Raw genomic sequence first — 25,171 nt, 5'->3', positions numbered from 1 at the left:
TACGCCGTCTCTCTTGCTCTCCTCTCTCCCTCTGCTCCTCCTCCTTCCTTTCTGATTAGGTACACCCTGCTCACACGGAGGTGGGCTGGCTGGGCTCACGAGGTACAAGGAGCTAAGTGTGGTGTGGTCCAGTCAGACCCGTGGTTCTTAAACTCCGAGCCTGTTAGGTGGATTCTGTGAACTGGGCCAAGTTATAGTCAGACCAGAACTTTTAATGCTTTGTCGGTTTGTTTGTTTTTCAGATTATTTATTTATTTTGAGAGAGAAAGCATGAGCCAGGGAGGAGCAGAAAGAGGGAGAGAGAGAATCCCAAGTAGGCTCTGCACTGTCAGCGCAGAGCCCAATGCGGGGCTTGAACTCACGAACCTTGGGATCATGACCTGAATCGAAATCAAGTCAGACGCTTGGCCAACTGAGCCACCCAGGCGCCCCAAGTTGTTTTGTGTGTGTGTGTGTGTGTGTGTGTGTGTGCGTGCGTGTGTATGCGTGTGTGTGCGTGTGTGTGTTTGCTTTTTGTTTTTGTTTTGCCTTCAAGTTTTGTTTCTAGAACTTTAAAAATCTTAGGTATCTGACACTGCTAAAGGTTTGCAATTAGGAAACAAGCTCAAATATCCTATTGCTATCACTGGAAGAAATTGGAAAACTGGTAGGTATCTCAAAAATGTGTAATACTCCCTTTAAGGAGATAGCCCTCTAGTTTGCATTTGAGGGGAAAGGAACTAATAAAATAGTCACAAGCTGAGCAGCATGAAGTGTAGCCAGTGTTATGGTATCCCAGATCTTCTGTGCCCCGTGGGTCTCAACCCTGCCTGATCCAGTGGTGGGGTAGCCCAGGGGCCCGTGGAGAGTTTGTTAGACGATATCCACTTACCTGGGAGAAGGACGGACGCAAAACCTCAGCAGTAAACAGCACGACTGAAAAAATGCCATACCTCACTCTTTACTAGAGAAACGCAAGCTATACCACGAAATGGTCAATGTTGGCGAGGCCGGGGCAGGGGGCACTCGTGCACCATTAGTGTAAGCTTAAATTGCGGCAAAGTTTGGGAGGAAAAATCAGATACAAACAGCTTCAAAGTGCACATAAACCTGCACAAATGTTCCACTGTCTGCAATGGCGCCTGAAAGCCACAAGCAGACAACAATACGTACAAGGATGTTCTTTGCAGCCTCACTCGTGAGCAGAAGAAACGAAGGCGGGGGAGGGGTCCTCGGTGGCGGGCTGTTTTTCGGAAATGTACATCTGGACAGGTGAGCACCACTGAAGGTGGACTCGGGGGGGAGGGGGGGTGGTGGGATGGAAAAGGCTGAGGGCGGAACTGAGCCAGGAAAGGAAAAGAGCACCTGCTGGCCATTCTTCTGTTCATTCACCGGCATCACTGAGCACCTACTATGTGTCAGACGGTCCTCTAAGTGCTGGGGGTATAGGAGCAAAGAAAACACATTCCCTGTCTTTATGTGATTGTGTTCTTGTGAGTGATCCAAGCAGACATAAAGAATAAATGTGGTGGTGGTGTCTGGGTGGCTCAGTTAAGTGTCCAACTCTTGATTTCGGCTCAGATCACGATCTCGCAGTTTGTGAGTTCGAGCCCCACATTGGGTTCCACGCCGAGAGTGCAAAGCCTGCTTGGGATTCTCTCTCCCTGCCCCACCACCACTCCTCCTCTCTCTCTCTTTCTCTCTCTCCCTCTCTCTCAAGTAAACTTAAAAAAAAATAATAAATGCCATGATAAAGGAGAAAAACAGCTACAGAAAGGGGAGATCAGTTGGGGCGGGGGGGGGGGGGTTAAATACAGTGGACACCTGGAGGGAGGGTATTCCAGGCAGAAGGAACCATGAGTGCAAAGGTCCTGAGGCTAATGCTTCCTAGGGCATTTGGGGACCAGCAGATCTGTGGAGCTTCAGCTGAATGAAGGAAGGGGGAGTAGAGGAGACGAGGTCTGGCTGGTACCCCACTGGGGAGAGGGGGGGCCAGTGCTGTAGGGCCTTGCAGGGCAGCCTGAGGACAACCCAGGGCATGTAGCTCAAGGCACAGAATGGAAACACATCCAAATCTGAGTCTCCTTCATCTCTCCTCTTGCACCTGCCTCTCTTGCCATAATTTCCACCTTCGTCCATGGCACCCCTCCACCCACCACTGCTGCAGATTGTTGCTAAGCTCAAATCTGAAAAACCCTGGACTTCTTTTCCCTCCACTACCATGTGGGACACTTCTCCTCCCTTATTCTTCAAATCCATTCACCTCTCTGCCTCTCAGTCCCAAAGGACAAGTCCTTTCTTCTCTGCTCCCGCTGTGGGGACCAGAAAGGGAGTCCCAACTTGAGCCATCTCCATGCAGACCAGGGTGGAGTGGGGGAGGGGAGGTGCCAGGTAGACTTGGGCAAGACCCTTCACCCAGGCCCCTCTCTCAAAATAACAAGAGCAAACATATAGCCCCGGCACTACACCAGGCACTCTTTTAAAAGCCTGATACTAAATGTACAGCAGTGCTAGGAGGTGGGTATTGTTTAAGATGAGAAAAATTGAGGCACTGAGAGGTCACGTAGCTTGCCCAAGGTCACAGAGCTAACACGTAGCCGATCTGGAGTGTGAGCCTGGGCAAACCCACTTCCTAGTCTGTGCTCAGCCGATGAGGGTCTGTCGGCCCATGTCCCGTCCAAGGAGGCATGCACCACTTGGCACTAGTTGATTATTGCATAGGAAGGCAAGCCCAGAACTGCCTAGTTGTTCCGAGAAGAAACAGAATCCTAGAATTTATATGTGAAATAATCCTACTTTCCGAAATGATTCAAATTTGTTTAAAACTATACAGACAGGGGCATCTGGGTGGTTCCATCAGTTGAGCATCTGATTCTTAATTTCAGCTCAGAGTCATGATCCCAGAGTCATGGGCTCTAGCCCCACATTGGGCTCCACGTTGAGTGTGGAGCCTACTTAAGATTCTCTCTCTCGTTCTCTCTTTCTTGCTCTCTCTCTCTGCCCCTCTCCCCGCTCGAGTGCACTCTCTCTCTCTACAATAAAAAATTGAGAAAATGTTGAACTATACAGACAAAATAAAATACATCTGTGAGCCAGATTTGGCCCATGAGCCACCATTTTGTAAACTTCTGAGATACAGAATTTCTCCGCTTTGCATAAGCCACAGGAAAATAGAGGGAGGATAGTTTTTAACTAGCAGCATGGGCCTGGGGCTGCCACTGTTCCTCTGGCTTCTCAGTGTTGTTCTTTTCATTTCTGAAGTTCATGATCCCAGAAGCCCTGACTTCTATCTCTTCCTTTCTCTGGTTTTTATTTTCTCTCTCTGTCTTTTAAATGTTTATTTATTTGTGGGGAAAGCACAAGCAGGGGAGGGGCAAAGAGAGGGGGACAGAGGATCTGAAGCTGGGCTCTGCGCTGACAGGCTGACAGCAGCGAGCCGGAAGTGGGGCTCGAACTCCTGAACTGGGAGATCATGACCTGAGCCAAAGTCAGGTGCTCAACCAACTGAGCTACCCAGGTGCTCCTCCTTTCTCTGGTTTTTAAAACCAGAGGGCAGAAGCTGAGGGGCTCCGATCCTTCCCACCTGCTTTACTTCTCAGGCTGGGAACCACGTCTCTGGGTTGCTGAGCGGGAGTCCCTTGGCTAACATCCTCCTCTCTCTGAGGTCCGTTAAGTTTGGGCACAGGGCAGGAAACCTGGGACAGAGATCGTAAAGCCATCAGATAGGACGCTGTCCAGCGCGGTTTCACCTCAAGGCCTCCACTCTTGTTTTTCCCTCTCCCTGGAATGCTCTTTCCCCAGATTTCCCCATGGCTGGCTCCCAAATGTTACCTCTCCAGAGGGGCTTTCTCTTGGTTGAAATTAGTACCCCCTCCCAGCTTTACCTCTGCTCAATCTCATCATCACCCGCTTTATCTTCATAGTATTTACCACTCTATGAAATGATACTGTCTTCCCCTCTAGAGTGTCAGCCCTCTGCCCTCCTCGGTTCCAGAATTCTCCCTGGCCGGCAAGGTCTCTCTTAGCAAAACGCTTGCACCGTGCCTTCCTCACTCGCTCTGGGCTGCGAAGCTAGAACGCAGACGCCTCCGGCAGTGCTGACGCCCTGAGCACCCCCTGCAGGCCAAAGGGCGTCACTGCTCCAGCCAGGCACAAACACCACGACCCCGCACGGGACCCTTGTCCGCTTTATTCCGAGGGCGGGAGCAAGGAGCTGCCCGACCGAGGGGGGCGTGGTCAGAGCCTGGTGCTTCGGATTGGTGGGCGTGGCCTAAGGGAGTGGCCAGTAAGGAGGGCTTGCAGTTCAGGGTGCGTGGTGGGGTGGGCGTGTTCCAGGTCTGGGGGCGTGGCCCACCGGGCGCCCGCAGGTGGGCGGGGCCTCGCTAGGTCCACCCGCGGCCTACATGCCCGGCACTATCCCGTTGTTTTCTAAGTCGGTAAGGTTGCCCCGCAGGTTCTGCTCCTCTTCAAAAGCCTTGAACAGTGAGTTGAAGTTGCCGGCTCCAAAACCCTGGAGCGGGAGAGAGAAGGTGAGCTGCGGGCCCAGAAAGCCAGCCATGCTACCCTGCATGCTCCCGAGGGCTGTCGGAGACAGGTGGTACCTACCTGGTGGTTGTGGCGCTGGATGACTTCCAGGAAGAGCGTGGGACGATCCTGCACGGGCTTGGTGAAGATCTGCAAGAGGTAGCCTTTCTCATCGTAGTCTACCAGGATTTTCAGCTCCTAGGTAGGAGACAGGGGGCGGGGTTAGGGGGGCGGCTGGCTCACCCGTCTAACGTGGCACGGTGGGGTCTTTAGAAAGTCCCTAAGGGGATGCCTGGGTGGCTCAGTGGGATAAGCGTCTGACTTGATTTCTGCTCAGGGCATGACCTCATGGTTTGTAGGATCGAGCCCCGCCTCCGGGCCTGAGCTGATAGCACAGAGCCTGCTTGGGATTCTCTCTCTCCCTGTCTCCCTTCTCCTCCCCACCTCTCTCTCTCTCCCTCTCTTTCTCTCAAAGTAAATAAACATTTAAAAAATAAAAACCAAAAAAAGAAAGTCCATAAGAGCTCCTGCACCTGAAAGCCAAGGAAAGACCCCATTCTCCCGCTGTTCCAGACACTTCCAAATAGATCTCTAAATTGTCCTGTTAGCACCCACCTGCCTCAGTCCCTATGCCAGCCACCATCAAGGCTGTCCTGGACCACCCCAGTCGCCTCACCTCTACACAGGTCCCCATGTTTCCCTCTTGCCTTCTTGCAATCCATCCTCCCCACAGGCATCCAAGGGATCTTTCAAAAATCAGATGGTGTCAGGGCGCCTGGGTGGCTCAGTCGGCTAGGCAACCAACTTCAGCTCAGGTCATAATCTTCACAATTTATGGGTTCCCAGCCCTGCGTCTGGCTCTGTGCTGACAGTGTGGAGCCTGAAGCTTGCTGTGTCTCCCTTTCTCTCTGGCCCTCCCCTGCTCATGTTGTGTGTGTCTCTCCCTCCCAAAAATAAATAAACATAAAAAAATAATTTAAAAAATTGGATGGTATCATTCCCCTGTTTAAAATCCTCCAGTGGAAATCAGAACTCTCATATGTTGCTTGGTGGGAATGTAAAGTAGTGCAGCCTTTATGGAAAACTGCGGATTCCTCAGAAGGTTAAACATAGGGTTACCATATAACCCAGCAATTTCAGTCCTAGGTATAAACCCAAGAGAATGAAAAACATGTCCACACGAAAATTCGTATGAGAATGATCACAGCCGCATTACTTACAATGGCCCCAAAGTGGAAACATGCCAATGTCCATCAACTGATGAACAGATAAGAAAAATGTGATATATCCATATAATGGACTATGATTCAGCCACGAAAAGGCAGAAGCACTGACACCTGCTACCACACAGGTGAACCCTGAAAACATAATGCTGAGTGAAAGAAGCCAGACACAAAAGATCACATATTGTACGATGCCATTTATATGACATGTCCAGAAGAGGCAAATCCGGTGAGACAGAAGATGGGTGAGTGCTTGCCTAGGGCTGCGGGGAGGAAGGTGATGAGGGGTGTGAGGTTTCTTTTTTAGAGGTGATGAAAAATGCCCTGAAATTGATTTTGATGATAGCTACACAACATAGTGGGTAGTTAAAAAACCACTGAATTGTATACTTTTAAAGAGTGCCTTCTATGTTATGTGACCTATATATGGATAAGGCTGTTGAAAACAAACCAAACAAACACAAAAGCAAACAAACAAACAAACAAAACCCCCAAACCCTCCATTGGTTTCTGGCCATAGAAGAACGAGATCCAAACTCCTAAAGAATCTACAAGAGGAATCAGCCCCAGCCTACCTCTATGACCTCGGCCAGTCCTCAAACACTTCCTTCCATCCATTCTTGCCTTATTTCCATTCCTCAGACACTTGGAACTTGCTCCTGACTCGCGACCTTTGTGCTTGCCCCTCCCCTAGGCCTTCACACAGCCATCTCCTGCTTATTGTTTCGAGTTCACTGAAATGGCACCTCCTCAGAGAGGCCCTCCTAGATCACCTCTGGTGCAGTAGCCCCAGATCATTCTCTGTCGTAGCCTGTTTTAACTTTCTACACAGCACCAACTCTGTCTCCGATGGTGTTTGTGTTATTACTTGTTTGTTATCTGTCTCCCCGCTAGACTGCAAGTCCCATGGTGGCGGGGACCCAGTCTGGTTTTCCTCTTGTGTCCCAGTGCCTGATGCAGGGTAGAGGCTTAGACAATATTTGTGAGGCAAGATGAAACTCAGGGCTCATTCTCCCCATCTCAAACTCAAGGATCCTGCACTCGCCTCACCTCCAGGACATCAATGTTCTCCTTCACTCGGATCTTGGCAGACTTGAGCTTCTCCCGCAGTTGTTTGTAGTATGTTGATGGAACACCCAAGAACTCCATGCCTCTCTCTCTCAAGTGGCGAATCTGTCTCAGGGTAGGGTCAAGGTCAGTCTCCTCTCTCCATGCTCAACACCCCTAGCCAGGAGGAGGCAGAGTCCCTATCCTAGCTTCCCCTACCTGCCAGGATGCATCCCTGTGACCTCATGCCCCTCCTCTTCTGGACCTTGTGGGCCCCATTAGAACCACAGCAATCGCAGGGCACCTGGGTGACTCAGTCGGTTGAGAGCCCGACTTCAGCCCATGTCATGATCTCACGGTTTGCGGGTTCGAGCCCCGCGTTGGGCTCTGTGCTGACAGCTCAGAGCTGGAGCCTGCTTCGGATTCTCTGTCTCCCTCTCTCTCTGCCCCTCCCCTGCTCACACTCTGTTTCTGTCTCTCTCTCAAAAATAAATAAACATTAGGGGCACCTGGGTGGCGCAGTCGGTTAAGCGTCCGACTTCAGCCAGGTCACGATCTCGCGGTCCGTGAGTTCGAGCCCCGCGTCAGGCTCTGGGCTGATGGCTCAGAGCCTGGAGCCTGTTTCCGATTCTGTGTCTCCCTCTCTCTCTGCCCCTCCCCCGTTCATGCTCTGTCTCTCTCTGTCCCAAAAAAATAAATAAACATTGAAAAAAAAAATTAAAAAAATAAATAAATAAAAAAATAAATAAACATTAAAAAAACTTGTTAAAAAAGAACAGCAATCACTAACATGTATGGAATTCTCATTATGTATCTATCTCAAGCACTTTCTGTGTGTTGCCTCATTATGTCCATGCAGTAAGTTTTTGAGGTATCCAAACAATTATCCCTACTTCATAGCTGGGGACACTGAGGCATTGAGAGATTAAATATCTATTCTCAACATAGTAGTCAGAGTGATTTTATTAAAAAATACAAGTTAGGAGGTGCCTGGGTGGCTTAGTTGGTTGAGCGTCCGACTTCGGCTCAGGTCATGATCTCACGGGTGTTGAGTTTGAGCCCCGTGTCAGGCTCTGTGCTGACAGCTCAGCGCCTGGAGCCTGCTTCGGATTCTGTGACTCCCTCTCTCTCTGACCTTCCCCTGCTCACACTCTGTCTCTCTCTCTCAAAAATAAAATAAAAATAAAATAAAATAAAATAGTAAAATAAACTTTAAAAAAATTAAAAAATACAAGTTAGGGGTGCCTAGGTGGCTGTCGGTTAAGCGTCCAGCTCTTGATTTCATCTCAGGTCATGCTCTCACGGTTCATGAGATCAAGCCCCACATCGGGGCTTGGGATTCCCTGCTTGGGATTCTCTCTCTGTCTCTGTCCCTTTTCTGCTCATGCTCTCTCTCTCAAAATAAATAAATAAATAACTTTTAAAAATAAAAAAATAAATTAAAAATACAGGTGAAATCATGTCACTTCTCTGCTTACCTCACAGTGATGTCCTCAGAGTCAAGTTCAAAGCCCTCACCATCTGCCCTCAATTCCACCTTCTGACCTCATCTCCTACCTCCTCTCCCTTGCTCATTCTGTTCTAGCCGCACTGATCTCCTAGCTGTGCCTTCAACCTTCCTCTGCCCTGCTTGTCCCTTCTGCTTGGGGCACTTTTCCCAGGTGTCCACAGGCTTCCCTTCTTACAAGCCTATGTTCTCAGATGCCTCCTTCTCAGTGTGGCCTTTCACGACCGCCCTATCAAATGTGCGGTGTCCTTCCCCCTCCCTCTCCTATTGCCCTGCTTTGTTCTTCACAGCACTCTCACCATCTAATATATGTATTTTACTTGTTGCCTCCATAAGGGCAGAGACTATTGTTTTGTTGACTGATGTATCCTAAGTACCTAAAAGGGTGCTTGGCATATAATAGGTGCCCAGTACACATCTGTTGGATGGGTGAATGAATGAACAAATGAACAAAGTTGCCAAGGTCATACAGTGAATTCCTGGTTAGGCCAGGATGGAATGGGGCAGTTCAGGCTCCTGTCCACTCTGATGTACTGCCACGTAGGGAATAGGTAGGACCCAGTCTCTCCAAGGGCTGGTTCCACAGACTCAGCACATTTAGTTTGGCTCAAAGGACCTAATCCACCTTGTAGCCTAATAGCTTCATTTTCAAGGTGAGGCAACTGAAGCCCAGAGAGGGGGTTGAATCCCCCAGGGACACACAGCAAGTCACTTGCAGAACTAAGACTAGAATCCAGGCTTCCTCTTACTCTGGCACCTGCTACTTTTAAAGCCAGCAGAGAAACTGTTCTGCGGAGAACCTGAACTCTCTGGGGCGGGAATGTGCCTGCACGGGAGTGGCAGCAATCAGTCAGGGAGCCGGGCCAGCCATCTGGGCCGGTGAAGACGCCCTAGGATTGCTACTACCCGCCCCCCCATGCTCTCCTCCATTTTGCAGAGATTGGCTCTGGAGCTGAATTAGGACCAGGAATGAGCTTCTAACCGCTGTGATGATGTCTTGGGTCTTGAGAGCAATGTGCTGGACCCCAGGGCCCCCATTATAGTCCACATATTCCTGTGGGAGGAAACAAGGAAAACACTGTCATTGGCCCCTGTCACCCACACCCCAGCCCCTGCAAGAGCCTTGAAACCTCTTTCTTGCTTTCTTTTTCCCCAACCAGGCCCCCGGGGTCCAGGGAAGGCCCCACCTGGATCTGGGACTTCTTCTTGCCCGGTGCTGGCTCATTAATGGGCATCTTGATGGACTCCTCATAATTGGCCACCACGATTGAGCGCAGAGAGCTGTATTCTGTGTGCACCTGTGTGTCGTCCACAGACCAGAAACGATGGAACTGCAGATTCTTCAGGTACCTGCGGGGTGGCATAAGGACCCACTGGCTCTGAGTGCCAGCCGGGGACTGGCTCCCTGTCTCTATTTCCACCTTCCAGAATACCCCCCGCCCTGCCCCGAGCAGGCTCCAAAAAGGAACCACCGTTCACTTACATCATATACATCATAGACCTGTACCTTTATTATGACAATTTTCTTTCGGATGGAAGTGAAGTGTCTTGTAACAACACCCGTGTAGTATGGCAAAGGTCCAACAGATAGAAGTGCTTTGAGAAGGGCACTCGCTCCTAATTTGCACAAGGGCACTGTTTGGGGAGTGACAGACTGCCTCCAGGTCTCCCAGGACTGTGACCCCCTCTGTGCCGAGGTTCCCCAAGGGTCCTCAGAAGACCTTGCCATCACTTTGAGCCTCAAAGCCCCTGGACTCCACGGTGATGGCTTTACAGGGAGAAGATGCCTCGGTGACATAAGGCTAGGCTCCCGCGTCCTTGTGGCCCCATTTCCCACTTTAGTGTCTTGAGGCAAGAACTGGGGGGCGGGCCTGACTCCTTTGCGCGGAGGGGTTGGGCCGGGACTCACCAGTCTGAGGCAGACTCCATCTCCTGATCAGGCTGGTTTCCCACAATGTGGTCGATAATCTCCAGACTGCAGCTGGGCCTGGGGGAAGGAAGCCGTTAGGCGGTGAGGATGGGGCTATTTCCTCTGTCTCCCCGTTCCCACTGTAATAGCTCGCTGTGACATAGGACTACCAGAGGCAGCCGTTCGTGTCAGCTCACACGCTCTTACTAGCCCCATTTGACAAATGGGGAACTGAGGCAGAGGGAAACGAAGTAACTGCTGAGGTTAAATGGCTATAAAATGACAGAGCCACGGTTTGAACCCAGGCAGTTACGTCCAGAGCCTATGTTCTTAGCCTCTGTGCTACCCCTTCAAGCCACCCTTGGGGACCCTTGGGAGTTCCCCGGCAGGCTCCCAGATGCTCTGTCCCCTCAGAGAAGCCCCGTCGGCATGGAGGATCAGGGAAGTGCTTTCCACCACCACCCCCTTTCCTACTCCCCTCTCCCGGGCCTGAGGCGTACGCACAGCTTGGAAAGTAGGGGGTCCACGAATGCTGGGGCCTCGAATCCAGGCAAGAACCGGCCGGTATAGTTCATCTTTTCCACCAGGGTGTGTGTCGTGTCCCCGTACTATGGGTGGAAAACAGCGCAGCTTGGCCCCTGAGCCCTCATCCCCACTGAGGCTGGGCCACATGTCACGATGCCAACACAGCTCCCTCCCGCGTCTGACCCCAGCTCAATATGGTCACCTCCCCCTTTCTGAAACGAATTGCCACCTGCCATGTGTTCGGGACTTTAACGGTCTGCCTGCCCCACCCCCCCACCTCCCCGCCCCCTGGGCCCAGGATCTGTGAGGGCAAGGCCGCAGTTTGGCTCATCATGGTATCCTCAGCACCTAGGGCAGTGCCTGGCAAGTAGTGGGGGCTCAAGAAAAATGTGTTGGCTAAGTGAGAATGATGAGGGCATTGGATCAAATTGTACCCAAGGGTTCTTTCAGTCATCTTAACAATCTTTAAGCTGCATTTAACCTTGAGGTGATGGGACCTGTGATTGTCTCTGTACGACAGTAACACAGCCTTGGAAATCTTTGCTGAGTGTCTGCGACATGCCAGGCACTCTTGTTCGAAATGCTGTGCACAAATGAGCTCATCTGAGCCTCGCAATGACCCTGGCCGGGGTTATAGTTGAAGACACTGGAGGCACAGAGGAGTTAAGTAGCCTGTCGCGCGTCACACACGCGGTCCAGCTGCAGGCCCTGCAGACCGAGTCACAGAGAGGTGGCGTGCTTTGTCCAAAGTCACACAGCTGGAAGAGGGCGGGGCTTCCCAGACCCCACTCACTCCCTTCTGCAGAGCCCCTGCCTTTCGTTTACATCCCACTGTCATCACTGCCATCCCCCTCCCTACCCCGCAGGGGAGGAAGGGAAGCTGGGGTGGGGGGGGACCAGTTGCTCCCTTGAGCCGCTGCACCCTGGCCAAGCCTTGCAGGCAGTCAGACTTGAGGGAGAACGTCTGCGTCGAGGCACAAGGGCGGGAAGGTAGGATGGAGTGGAGGGGGGGGGGGGCGAGGATGGTGTGGGGCATCCTGGCATCTCAGGGGAGCGGACAGCAGGAGGGGTAGGGGCACCGAAGTTAACTCACCGTCTGCAGCACAGCCAATTTCACCTTCCCGAATTTATCTTGCTCTATCCAGGGCTCCCGCACGATTTTGGCGCCCCGTTCCCGGGCTTTCTGCAGAGGAGATGGGTCAGGGAGGCGGTTAAATGCTGGACCCTCCCAGAGCCCTTGCCGGCTCCCCCGAGGTCCAGCCTCTGCGGGACTTCCCCACCTCGTCCTGCCACAGGCTCCAGCCCCGGAAAAACCAGCCCCGGGCGGGAACTACAGCCAGCTTCAGCTACCGCCCCTGACGCCCGTGCCTTGTGCCCGTCTGGCAAATAGGGAAACTGAGACCCAGGCCCAGGGTTGGGGCTACGAGAGACAAACCAGGTGGGGGTGGGGGCGTGTCCCACCTCCGCTAACCGACTCTGTGGCCCTTCCCCCTCTCCAGTCCTCAGCTTCCCCATCTGTAAAACAGGTGGTTGGATAGGAAGAATCCGACGGGCATTTATCGAGCACCTGTGTCAGGCCCTTGCCAGGCACCCTTACATGCATGACTCCTGCATTTATTTAGCAAAACCTGACTGCATAGCTGTGCTTATCACATGTCAGGCATCAGTGAAGGTAGTAACCTCTTGCACCCTCACAGCAACATTACAGGAAAGGTACTGTGATTGTCTCCATTTTATGGTTGAGGAAACAGGCGCAGAGAAGTTAAGTCACTTGCCCAAAGTCTCACAGATAATAAGATTCAGACCTGGGCAGTCTGGCTCTGGAGTCTCTGCTCTGAACCTCCAAGCTGCGTCTCGAATAGGGTGTTTGGTTCAGAGTCGCGCTCGAGAAGTCGTAATTATGATCTCATTTCCTCGGGGTAAACCTCAGTGAGGTAGGTGCTCTGATTGTCCCCATTTTACAGATGTGGAAACTGAGGCTGGGGGAGACGACATGCGGCTGGCAAGGTGGAGCTCAGGTGTGCATCACAGCAGTGTCTGCGGTTGTCACCCCAACACGGCAGGTCCTCCGGCCCTGACCTACAGGGAACCCTGTGACGGACCGAGGGCAGCGCAGAAGCCGTCTCACCTGCACGATGTAGTCACAGTCTTCCACCTCAAATGCGATGTCCTTCACTCCATCGCCGTGTTTTACCAGGTGGTCGCCCATCTCTGTGGCCGGTAGGGGAGGTCATGGCGCTAGAGCCATGGCCCCCTCCCCCTCCCCTCAACTCCCCCCGGGGTTCCATCTCCGTCTAGGCTGGGGAACCCTCCCTGAACTGGACCCACTCCTTTGTTCCTTACCCTTCCCCCACAATAGCTTGTCTTCGCCCCCTGGTACCCTGAGCCCCCGGGGCCTCCTTACCTTTGTTCCAGGGGTTGAGGGCGGAGGAGAAGACAAACACGATCTAAGAACACAGAGGAGAAAGGAGGGGTAGCTGGTGGCTCAGGAGAGCACCTGGCGATGTATTACCATCCCCTCCTCCCTGCCCACCTGGGAGACACCCCAGGACCACGTCACCCCTCCCAGCCGGGCAGGATTCCTTAACCCTGGGTTCCAGCTCCGTCTCTGCCTTAGCTTCTCCCTGAGCTGAGCTCTTGGCTCTGGCCCCCCCAGGGGAGGGAATCCCCAGGGGTCCCAGGAACCAGGGCACTGCTCGGACTTTCAGTTCTGATGTCTGAGGCCTCCGCCAACTTATCGGGAACATCTGGGAGGCCAGCGTTGGGCCAGGCCAAGGAGATGAAACTAACGTCCGTGTTGCAAGTTGTACAAAGGTGCCCGTGGAGGGGAGAGTGGGGGCTCTCGGCCCATGTTCCCTTAGCTCCACCAGACGTCCTGGGAGAGAACCGGGTCGGCCTGGGGAAAGGGCCTCCTGGTCTATTTCACCCAGAGGCACCAGAGCCCTAAGGAGACTCAGAGACCAGCAGGGGCAGAGAAGGCAAGTGGGAGCCTCCTGGGTGAGTGGGGTCCTGGGGTGGCGACTCACCTTGCCTTGCTTGATCACGTGGCTGACCACCTCCCGGGAACCCGTCTCCAGGCCCTTGTAGGCCAGGGGTTCAAAGCCCATCTTGTTACAGTAGAATGACGCAGCCTAAATCACAGAGTTGCAACCGGGTTCCTGAGGGCCAGCCTGGGGGGCCCCCAGCTGAGAGCCTCCAGTCCCCCTAAGACTGCCTGCCCTGTTGCCCCAGGCACAGAGTCCGTTCTGCGAAGAAAGGCCACTGCCTGGCCCATTCTGATGTCAGATAAGTTTCCTGCTGGGGTCTGAGGCCCTGATTGTGTAATTAGGATCCAAAGAGTGTCTGTCTTTCCTGGGATGGTCCCAACACTGGCCCTGATCCTCCCCACCCAGGGGCCAATCACAGGCCCTACTGGAGGCCCGCCCTTGTCCAGGAGGCTCTCTTGCCTGCCCTCTGCCCTCTCCAGTTCCCGGCCCCAGCTTTTACCTGCTTGGCATTGCCAACCCAGAAGGTCACGGAGTGGAAATGGAGGAATCGGCCCCTCGCAGGCTGCAGAAGGAGAGAAGGGGAGAGGCTAAGTCTCTGGAGGTGGGTCTAGAAAAGTGCGGATGGAGAGGTGTCGTCTAATCACTTTCCTTGTGCCGGCCTTAATTCCAGAACCGAGAAACCAAACACCCTGCGGCCTTGCCAAGCCTCAAGAGACGTTTCTCACGTAGAGACTGGTAGAGATTGAGCTCCTGGGGGTTAGGATCAGAAAGCCCCCACAGGAGCCCTGCCCAGGTCTCCCAGAGGGGAGCTGCCGTTTGCTACAGCCACACGGATTTAAGTTAGACCTTAGAAAGAACTTCCAGGGCTGGCTGGCTGGCTCAGTCGGAAAAGCATATGACTCTTGATCTCAGGGTCATAAATTTGAGCCCCATGTCGGGGGAGAGATTATACTTAAAAAAAAAAATCTAGAAAGAACTTCTAGACAGGATTAATAGATTGGTAGAAATTTAAGAAGAGGTAAAATTTTTCTTAGCAGGGCCAGGCTGAGTCCTGCAAGGTCTTTGGGGGACGGGGACGGGCAGAGATGAACCTGAGCATGCATCTTGGACGTCACACACCCACCGAAGTTCCCTTCCTGCTCTTTGCTGACATCCCAGTCTCCCAGGGCCCTGACCCCACATCTCCCCTCCTGCTTACCTTCTCTCCTTTGTTGCTGTAAGTCGTCTGAGGAGAAAGAAAAGGACAGTAAGACTCGGAGGCTCAGATACAAGGCACGTGTCTGGAAGTCTCACCGCAGATGTCACCAGGGGGAGGCTGCCATGGCTGCCGGCAGGCACTTACCATGATTAGTCGAGGTCAAACTTCCTGCTCTAAGACTGAGACAAGAGGCCAGTGGAGTGCTGTTCACAAGTATTTAACTCCGAACAGGTCCCGCCCCTGGGCTCCTGGCCTTCCTAGGGGTGGGCGGGAGCTGATCCCAGTGCTGGAAGCACCTAGGCCTGGGAGCCTCTGATCTAGCCGCAGCCTCATTGGACAGGGTGATGCTGTCGGGCCCAGAGAAGGGGTGTGACCCCCAAGGCCAATAGCCAGCAGCGCAGGGCCACGGCAAAGAGCCAAGGGCACACTCCAGTACCCCAGGCTGGGACTGTTTTCTCTGTCCATCAGAATAGAAAGCTCAGAAGTCAAGGCCAGATGGAGTGCAGTGGTCGCTCCAGAATTCTTGTTTAGGGAGAATTTGAGGGGGGATAGGGGCTGGTCTTGAAGCCCTGAATGCATAGCGAGTACGTGGTTTATAATTAGGTAAAAGGGTCACACTCCATGGTGGTTAGAGGCATGGGTATGGGGTTTGGATCCTGGCCCTGTTACAAACTATGTGACTGGGGAAAGTCACGGAACCCCTCTGAGCCTCAGTGTCCCCGTATGTAAAATGGAAGCCATAATAGTGTGGTTGGGATTAAGTGAGATAAAGCATAAGTTTTTGGAATAGCGCCTGGCGTGTGGAAAGGTCACTTGTTAGCACTGGTCATGATTACTTATGTTCCTTTAGGGCTCTCGGCAACTGATGGAGAATAGGGGGCCTTGGCGTTGCCACAGCCTGAGTATTGGGAAAGAAGTTATGGTCCTGCCCCCTGCCCCAGGTTCGCAATATCTGCAGACTGGTGGGAAGGTGGAGCTAATGGCTCTCGGAGGAGGAATGCCAGGACCCTCCTAAGCAGCCCCACGCCCGGGTCCTCAGGTCTCAGGTCTCACTTTCCTGAAAGATGGAATGGTGGCTGCTGGCCAGCCATGGCATTCACCTGAGGGTCCCAGGACAGCCTGCCGCCTCTCATTCCACCCCAGTCCCCAGAACCTCTGTTGCTGAGCCATCCTTCCCTTTTCTCAGGGAACTTACTTTTCAACTATCCTCATTGCCTGGAAACTTTTTCTAGTCTCTCATGCTTACGGTCTTGGCTCATGACTGTGTTATGACCCCCTACCCTCTTGCATTTGGGCTCCCCAAATGTCCTGCATCAAGCCTTTTTTCCCCTCTTTCTTTTGTTTTCTTTTTTTAAGTTTATTTTTGACAGAGAGAGAAAGAGAGAGACAGAGCATGCGTGGGGGAGGGGCAGAGAGAGAGAGGGAGACGCAGAATCTGAAACAGGCCCCAGGCTCTGAGCTATCAGCACAGAGCCCGATGTGGGGCTTGAACTCATGGACCCCAAGATTGTGACTTGAGCCGAAGTCTGACGCTCAGCCAACTGAGCCACCCAGAAGCCCCCCTCTTTTTCTTTTCAGTATGTAAAAACAAATCAGCGTGAGTGGTAATGCCTTTAAGGATCATTTGATCCAACATTACCGTATTTCAGGTGAGAAACTAACAGTAAGAAAGTGCTGGAGGCTACTCTCCTCTTTCCTTCTTCCCTCCCATGCCTTTCTCTCCTCACCGGGGAGCAGAGAGTGGCTTGTGCCAGGGAGGAGCCCCCCTTCCGCCTTCCTCAGCAAACCCTATCAGCTCCCCCCTCCCAACGGGCTGTTCTCAAGTTGCCACCTTCTCCAGGAAGCCCTCTAAGAACTCACCAGACCCAGGTCTGAGGTTTAGCTAAGCCCTGCCACGGGTCAGTCTTAGCCAGCAGCCCTGAGGTGGGGTCCAGGACAATTAGAGAACTTTTCCAAGTCATGCAGTTAGCAAGGGGCACGGTACAGCTGGAATATGAAATGGGTTATTCTGACGCCACAGCCTACACTTTTTTCTTTTAATTAAAAAAAATGTTTTAATGTTTATTTACTTTTGAGAGAGAGACAGACAGACAGAGCATGAGTGGGGGAGGAGCAGAGAGAGAGGGAGACACAGAATCTGAAGCAGGCCCTGGGCTCCGAGCTGTCAACATAGAGCCTGACGCAGGGCTTGAACCCACAAACTGCCAAATCGTGACCAGAGCTGAAGTCAGACGCTTAACCGACTGAGCCACCCAGGGGGCCCTCGCAGCCTGCACTTTTAATTCCTGCATTGCCTTCTATACAAATAGGAGATGTTGGTATTCCCACTAGAAGGATGGGGAAACTGAAGCCCAGAGAAGGAACATGTGTCTGCAAGGTCTCAGAGCTGGTAGGAATAGGGATCTAGGGTGCCTGGGTGGCTCAGTCGGTTAAGCGTCCGACTTCTGCTCAGGACATGATCTCACGGTTTGTGAGTTCAAGACCCGCATGGGGTTCCCTACTGTCAACACGGAGCCTGCTATGGATCCTCTGTCCCCTTCTCTCTCTGCCCACCCCCCTGTTGTGCTCTCTCTCACTATCTTCAAAAATAAAATAAACACTTAAAAAATTAAAAAAAAAAAAAAAATAGAGATCCAAACCCTGGCCTATTTGCTTCTGGGATTGGATCTCATTCCACCAGTCCAGACATCGTTTCCCAACTTCTCTCTTCTGTTTTCTGGACAAGTCTGGAGACTGGCAAGGTGATCCTACCTCCTTGTTCTGCCCCTCCTGGGGGTGCCTTGCGAGCCTGCCCCCAGTGTCTACCTCAGCCCTCTGGGTCTAGGTTTCTAACTGAGAAAAATGGTGTGGAGGGAGCCCAGAGTGGAGCTCACAGGCCAGAAGTTTCCACCAAGGGAGAAGGGCCTCAGTGCAGCCCTCTCGGCCCCCCAGCCGAGGCGGAACATCCTGTCCCCGTGCGCAGAGTGGCCAACTGGAACCTCTACTCCTGGAGCTTGGCCTGACTGGTGTCCTAGGCACAAGTCAATGTTTACCAGATCAAGGGAGCAGATTATCAGCAGCAGAGGGCTGGAGGCAGATGTCTGGCTCAGCTGGCCAGGGCTGGTGGCTTTGTCCTACCCTCTGGACTTTGCTTCCAGAAACACTGTGGATCTCAGTCACACTCTGGATATACTACTAGGTGCCTCTTTCAGCTGCACGCCGGGGCTGGGGAGGGAGAGCCCACAGGGCTCGGTTTCTGTAGCCCCACGTTCCCTCCCAGACTCTCCTTCGCAGGCTGGGCCCAGTTGGATAACGCATCAGCAGTGGCTGGGTTATGGCCGTCTCTGCTCTTTGTTTCTGAGTTGTCTCCTTCTGCCCAATATGAGCTGGGAGCTGGGTTATAGAAGCCTTGCTCATGGAGTCTTCTCTCCAGAGGGACTATGAAGGCTCATCTTCCACTATGCCCTGGTGTGCAGAAAAGAGTAAACCCAGCAGGCTTGAGGAGAGAGGCCGGCTTTCACGGTTCAGCCTTGGTTGGCACAGAGAAACTTGAATTTCAGGAAGGTCCCCACCATCCCCAGAAATGATCAGAGTAGTTCCTTGTGTGTAAACTGTTTGCATAAGCCATGTGCTTTACCGCAAACACCTGCTTTCTTTCTGGGAGTCTGGGATTTTGGTTTGTGCTGTGGAGCGGGGTACCCGTATGACCGGCCCCCAGTAAAAACCCTGGCATCCGAGGCTCAGGCAAGGTTCCTTTGTAGACAACATTTCACAAACCCCTTGCTGGAGGAAAGCAGTGCATCCCATGGGACACCCCCACCCCCCCTGGGAGAGGAGCCTTGGCAGCTTGTACCTGGTCTCCTCTGGACTCCAACTACGTGCCTTTTCCCTGGGCTGGTTTGGCCCTGTGTCCTTTGGCCGTAATACATCTGAGGCATGGGTATGGCCATAGGCTGGGGCCTGTACTCTTCCTAGCACGTTAACAAACCTGGTGGTGGCCTTGGGAACCCCCAACCCGTGCTGGCGGCGATAGGACGCGCTCGATGGATCCTGACTCAAGTGGAATGTGGTACAAGTGTTGTCTGGGGAAAGGAGGGGTGAAGGAAAAGGGACATCCTTGCTAAGATATGAGTATGAGATTCCTAGCTGTGTAAGCACTGGCTGTCTTCTTCTTTGTGACCGTGACCCAGGCGGCCTTGGCCCTGAGCTCTTTTCTGAAGCCCTTGCTGAGTGCTCGGTACCTGCCCAGGGGCCCTGGGGTGGCCTGCGTGGCCTCCCGGAATGGTCAGCCATCCTTTGGTGCGTGGGTGGCTCTGCAGTTACCCGTGGTTTTTGCAAGAGCGGTTTGAGCCGCAGCCAAATCTGCTGTAAGAAATACAGATTGCCTCTGGGATCTGACAGTGATAGAAGGAGCCCAGGAGAGTTGAGGAGCCGGATCCCTTGGCCTCTTTTGGGTGCGCTGGCTAAAATGAGAGGGGGAAATGTCAGGGGGTGATGTCTTTGGTTTTTGTTCCCTCCTCAAGGCAGGAGGAGAAAGAGCCCAAACATTTCCAATGGTGGCCTTTGGTTGGACCAAAAATGTTGGAAGTTTATATTATGCTCTCCTCCAAGCGGGAAGGAAAAAGTTAAATCAGTTCTCAGAGCTGGAGCAAAGCTTCAGGCAAATCAGGGGGGAAGAAAAAGAGGGGGTGCTCCAGCTGGTGCTGCTGCCACAACCCCCCCATAAATACTGAATTTACTGCTAGGGGTTTAAGTAAATTTGCAATGAAAATAAAGGAGAAGGAACTTTTAAAATGCCTTTGTATTTTACAGCTATTGCATCTGGACGTATGGTTAAAATTGATGTAAACTGTTATATGCCTGTAATTTCATAAGTGCCAGAGGGATCATCCCAATTAGAGAGAGTTGCAAAAAAATAAAAAAATAAAAGTCACTGGGATGCAACTTTCTTGTATTTTGCCATGTGGGTGGCCTGGAATTTGAAATCTTACGAGTATTGAAAACAGAACAATCATCTGTAACTGATGATTCTTACTATGATTTTCGCCCTTTGGAAATTCTAAGGAAAAAAAAAAGAGAGCGAGAACTGAAAAAGAGAAGCAATCTCTAAATGGAGATACACTTTTGAGGTTTATAAAAAGCAGTTTCAGGGGCACCTGAGTGGCTCAGTTGGTTGAATGCCTGACTTCAGCTCAGGTCGTGATATCATGGTTGGTGAGTTCGAGCCCCGCCTCAGGCTCTGTGCTGACAGCTCAGAGCCTGGAGCCTGCTTCGGATTCTGTGTCTCCCTCTCTCTCTGTCCCTCCCTCATTTGCATTCTGTTTCTCTCTCTCTTTAAATAAACATTTAAAAAAATTTTTTAAAAAGCAGTTTGAGGTTGCTAATGAGTTCTTGTGAAATTGCCTGTCTGACCGTTAGAGGCTGATGATACTCCAGATGACGTGTATACTTTTGAGGTCACCCACCTGGGCTCTAAGACCAACATGACAGAAAGAGTTAGGAAAGCTGTCTGGCTTGGCTGCAGCAAAAGAAAACCCGGTGCCATTTGCCCCTCAGCTTTATTGAAGTGTAACTGGCAAATAAAAATTCCGTAGAAAAAATTGCCCATAATTAAGGTCTACAATGTGGTTTCCTGCTATGCAATGTACGAAATACGAAATACGCGTACATTGTGAAATATTTACCACGATGAAGCTAATGAACTTATCCATCAGATTACATAGTTACCTTTTTTATTTTTTTGCCACTGACTTTTGGAATCCTGAATTCACAGAGCCTGGTTGCCTGGCTCCGACTCTGGGCTGACACCTGCTGTTGTCTGCTGCGAGCCATTTCAGCCCCATCGCGAGCTGTGTGGAATGAAAATCAGGTGAAATCACTCCACTCGATGAGCTGGCCAGATTTGGGACACCCCTCTGCGGAGCGGCCGCTGTGAAAACATTACGGGTGCTGCCGGACCGTCTGGTTGTGCAGATGTCCACGATGAAGGGTTTGCTTTCTGATGGCACAAGTTAAAACTCAGCTGCTGATCGGCTATTTCTGGTGCAGATTCGTTGCCTTCCTAACTGTGATTCCTGCCCAAAGCAGCAGGTTGGGCGAGGGCATGTCACAAGGACCGTGACCCTCCCACCCACTCCTGGCAGATGGGAGACATCTCATGGCTATGGATTGTTGCATTTGACTTTTCCACTAGTTGTAGTTTCCATCAATGAACTGACTGATAGTCTGATTCTCTGGTTTTGAGAGAGAGAAGAAGAAAGAAAGAAGAGAGAGAGAGAGAGAGAGAGAGAGAGAGGATCCAAAGCAGGCTCTGTGCTTTGGATAGAGCCCAACGTGGGGTTTGAACTCACAGACCATGAGATCATGATCTAAGCTGAAGTCGGACACTTAACCAACTGAGCCACCCAGGCACCCCAAGAATTAAAGTTTTAATTACTGAGCGGGACATAGTGACTTTTTAACAACAGAGAAAAACAAAATCCCAGTACCTGGGAGGCTCAGGGGATAAGAGGAGAGAGCATCACTGATCTTGGCTTTTCAGAACTGTTCTGGCTTGGAACTGATGGCCTCAAGTAGTCCCTCTTAAGCTAATAACTCAAGGGAATTATTTGGACCGCAGCCAGAACCCTAGGATAGGAGGTCCCATCTGGGGAGTCCTGATACCTTGACTTTCAGACAAATACACGCCCTCCTAGGGGGGCCCTGACACTGTAAACTCTGTTTCAGGTTGGGGGGCAGGTTTGGCCTCTGGGACTGTACTTCTGTGAGTCCCCCAGACATCATGATATTCATTGCCTGTGCCCCGGAAGGTGTTCAAAGCAGCTTCAACTTACTGGCCACAGTTGTGCTGTGCTGAATCCTTGTGCCTCTGCTCAGGTAAAGAAAGGCTCGTACAGAAATGTTAAGAAGGCATTTCCTTGTCTAAGATAAACCTTTGTGATTCGTGGGTTTCATTTCACCTGGGCCCAAGATCTCTGTATGGCATAACCAAGTTCAGTGACGTATGCTGGCCTCACCCAGCTGCGTGGGGTCCTACTGATCATGTTTTGTTCTCAAGATGCCTTGGCCCATGACAAAGGGCATGTGCAGAAAAGAGTTAACCTAGCAGTTCTAGAAAGGCGTGCTTATAAGGTTGGCCCTTGGCTGGCATCTGAAAATGTGGATTTGGGGAGGGTTCCAGTTTCTTTGAATGGGTGCACCAGGGTTTGTTAGCATTTCTCATTAACCTCTATAATCCACTTATTGACAAATCAAAGTGGGAGTCTTGGTTACAAGACAGAACATAGGGATGCTTGGGTGGCTCAGTCAGTTAAGCAGCCGAGTTCGGCTCAGGTCATGATCTTGGGGTTCGTGAGTTCGAGCCCTGCGTCGGGCTCTGTGTGGACAGCTCAGAGCCTGAAGCCTGCTTCGGATCCTGTGTCTCCCTCTTTTTCTGCCTCTCCCCCACTTGTGCTTTCTCTGTCTCTGTCTCTCTCTGTCTCTGTCTCTCTCTCTCTCAAAAATAAACATTTTAAAAAAATTTAGAGCACTGCCAAACTCTTTTCCATGGTGGCTGAGCTGTTTACATTCTCACCAGAAATGCAGGAGGGTTCCAATTCCTCCCCATCCTCGCTAACAGTTGTTGGCCATCCGTTTTGATTCTAGAGATTTCATCTTTCCTTGAAGTGATGCTTCATTGTGGTTTTGATTTGCATTTCCCTAATGACTAGTAATGTTGATTTTTATGTGCTTATTGCCAATTTGCATATCCTCTTTGGAGAAATCTCTACGCATATCCTTTGCCTATTTTTATTTTTTAAAGTTTATTTAGAGAGAGAGAGTGTGTGTGTGTGCGCAGGCGTGTGGGCGAGTGGGGGAAGGGCAGAGAGAGGGAGAGAATCCCTAGCAGGCTCCGTGTTGTCAGCTCAGAGCCCCAAGCAGGGCTCGATCTCACGAACCTAGAGATCATGACCTGAGCTGAAATCAAGAATCAGACACTTAACCGACCGAGCTACCAGTGTCCCTCTTTGCCTATTTTTAAATTATATTACTTGCCTTTTAATTATTGAATTGTAAGAGTTCCTCCTATATTCTAGAATCGAGTGCCTTCTCAGATATATGATTTGCAATAATTGTTCCCATCCTGTGGGTTCTTTTCACTTTCTTGATGGTGTCATTTGCAACACAAAAGTTGTAATTTTGATGAAGCCCAATTTATCTACTTTTTATTAGTCATCTGTGTATTTTGTGTGAATCGAAGAAGAGACACTGGCTTGTTTCTTTTTTTTTTTTAAGATTTTATTTTTCAGGCTCTGTGCTGACAGCAGAGAGCCCGACACGGGGCTCGAACTCGCGAACTGTGAGATCATGACCTGAACTGAAGTCTGATGCTTAACTGCTTGAGATACCCAGGCACCCTGAGACTGAGTTTTTAACTTAAGAAAAGATCTTTAGCTGAGGGAAAGGGATCTGTCTCCAAGTTGTCACCTTGGAAGGCAGAGCACCTTAAAATAATAATAATAATAATAATAATAATAATAATAATAATAACAAAAACGCCGATTTTCTGGTCACTGATTTATGTGCCAGGCACCGTGTTAAGCACATTATATACTGTGCTCTTTACTCATTAAATCCCCAAATAACCCTCAGAGGTAAGTGCTATCGACATCCCCATTTTACAGATTAGAAAACAGAGGCTCAGAGAGGTGTCTGAGCACAGCAAAAAAGTGACAGAACTGAGAAATGAACCAGGCCTGACTCTCTCCAAAGCCTACAAGCTAGCCACTTCCAGCCATGCTGTCATTACTCAGATATTTTGGGAAGTGCTTTGGGAATGACCTCTGAGCCCATTTTCAAGCAGCAGGAAAAAACAAACAAACAAAAATCCAGTCTCCTGGTTGTACTCATTAAGACCTGGAGAAGTTCCTCTTCATTTGGCCTCTGGCAGAGTGGGAAGGGCAGGCGTGGCAGGAGGCCAGGGTGGGCCCAGGAGGGAGCTAGGGGACCTGTGGGCATGCGCAGGGGCTCCGTTGGCGGGCTGGAGAGGAAGGCTTTGTTCAGGCAGAGGTGGGTGCCCCGTCACTGAGCAACCTTCGGTAAGTCACTTCTCTCTGAACCTCAGTTTCCGTGGCGTCCCGATGGAGTGGGGGCTGGCATGTGTGGTGAAAGAATTCACCCAAGTCAGAACAAAGGAGATGGAGATTTATTGAATACACTGCAAGAGAGCAGCGGGCAGGACAGCAAAGGAGAGACTGTCTGCCTGGTCTGCCACCAGGCGGTATTGTGGGGCCACAGTTACAGGGTGGGAGGAGGAGATATGGGAACGTATGGGAACTTTTTTTTTTTTTTTTTTTTTTGGTAACTGTGTAAATGGCCCATTGGTTAGTTAAGGCCTGTGGCTATTTTAAGAAGAGTTGCCTAATGAGCCTCCTTCATTGGGGGTGGGGGGTGGGGGGCTGTGGGCTAATTTACCTCACTCAGGTTTCCAGTGCTCAAGCCTGTTGCCTGAAAGTGGCCCTGATCATCCCCCCACCCCGACAGGTCGGCAATGACAAATCCTTGGCATTTGAGTGGAAGTCTCATCTTCAACGGCTTCTTCCTGCTGAATGAGGGGTGTAGAGATGTCCCTACGTATGGATCAACATTGGTCGGTTGGGAATGTGTATGTTGGGATTATGAAAGGCAGAGGCGGCTGTCTCCGAGGCAGATAGCACGTGTGGGTTTTCCCGAGTGGAAAGGATCACCTGTCAGCTCAAACATGTGGCCGTGAAGGAATCTCGGCACCGGGCGGAGAGAGATCTGGAAAATAAGATGATGATTATTAGGATGAAAAAGAGAAGCCCTAATTAAACGACTTTTGACCCAAATCCTCCTCCAGTCCAGGAGTTTAACCAATCATGAATGGAGTGGGAGGGAGACTTTAACATGCCAATTTGGGTAGTATTCATCTCAGTAATTTTTGTGGTTATCTGGAGTATATATATAACACTCTGGTTTTTTTTTTTTTAAGTTTGCTTATTATTATTTTGAGAGAGCGAGAGCACAGTGGGGGGGGGGGAGGAACAGAGAGAGAGAGAGAGAGAGAGAGAGAGAGAATCCCAAGTAGGCTCCATGCTGTCAGCACAGAGCCTGATGTAGGACTCGAACTCACAAACCATGAGATCGTGCATGACTTGAGCCGAAATCAAGAGTCAGATGCTTAACAGACTGGGCCACCCAGTAGCCCTGTAACATTCTATTTTAATAAAGCGTAGGTTCCTTCTTGAGCTGCAGTTGGGATATCAGGGGCCATTGAGTTTTGGAGGGCTCCCT

At 51.2% G+C, this 25,171-nt stretch overlaps 1 protein-coding gene and 2 long non-coding RNA genes across 3 annotated transcripts in view; 1 reads left to right on the top strand and 2 right to left on the bottom strand.

Annotated features, from left to right (window-relative positions):
- Positions 1-4,148: 4,148 nt before the first annotated feature.
- On the bottom strand, positions 4,149-15,123 carry HPD (4-hydroxyphenylpyruvate dioxygenase). Its single transcript, XM_045459703.1, has 14 exons — positions 15,044-15,123; positions 14,900-14,926; positions 14,201-14,263; positions 13,741-13,845; positions 13,119-13,161; positions 12,843-12,925; positions 11,808-11,897; positions 10,694-10,797; positions 10,190-10,267; positions 9,468-9,630; positions 9,263-9,334; positions 6,777-6,899; positions 4,585-4,701; positions 4,149-4,489 (listed from the first exon to the last, which is right to left on the bottom strand). Exons 1-14 carry the CDS (start codon positions 15,044-15,046, stop codon positions 4,379-4,381), a joined length of 1,182 nt encoding a protein of 393 aa, XP_045315659.1. The 5' UTR covers positions 15,047-15,123; the 3' UTR covers positions 4,149-4,378.
- LOC123588558 lies at positions 13,920-24,726 on the top strand. Its single transcript, XR_006707904.1, has 2 exons — positions 13,920-14,302; positions 23,153-24,726. It is a non-coding gene; the product is annotated as an uncharacterized LOC123588558 (long non-coding RNA).
- LOC123588559 overlaps positions 24,547-25,171 on the bottom strand; it is a 20,397-nt gene continuing 19,772 nt past the window's right edge. The window contains exon 3 of the long non-coding RNA XR_006707905.1: positions 24,547-24,658. This is a non-coding gene — a long non-coding RNA (uncharacterized LOC123588559). The remainder of the gene's footprint in view (positions 24,659-25,171) is intronic.

The sequence above is a fragment of the Leopardus geoffroyi genome, chromosome D3, assembly GCF_018350155.1.
Source record: "Leopardus geoffroyi isolate Oge1 chromosome D3, O.geoffroyi_Oge1_pat1.0, whole genome shotgun sequence".
Lineage (NCBI taxonomy): Eukaryota > Metazoa > Chordata > Mammalia > Carnivora > Felidae > Leopardus > Leopardus geoffroyi.
The sequence above is the reverse complement of the archived record's forward strand: the minus strand, read 5'-3'. Positions and strand labels throughout refer to the sequence as shown.

Coding starts and splice junctions, on each gene's coding strand:
- HPD (XM_045459703.1), bottom strand. Junction 12,926..13,118: donor CCTCAACCCCTGGAACAAAG/GTAAGGAGGCCC, acceptor TACCGGCCACAG/AGATGGGCGACCACCTGGTA. Junction 10,268..10,693: donor GACCCCCTACTTTCCAAGCT/GTGCGTACGCCT, acceptor TCCTTCCCCCAG/GCCCAGCTGCAGTCTGGAGA.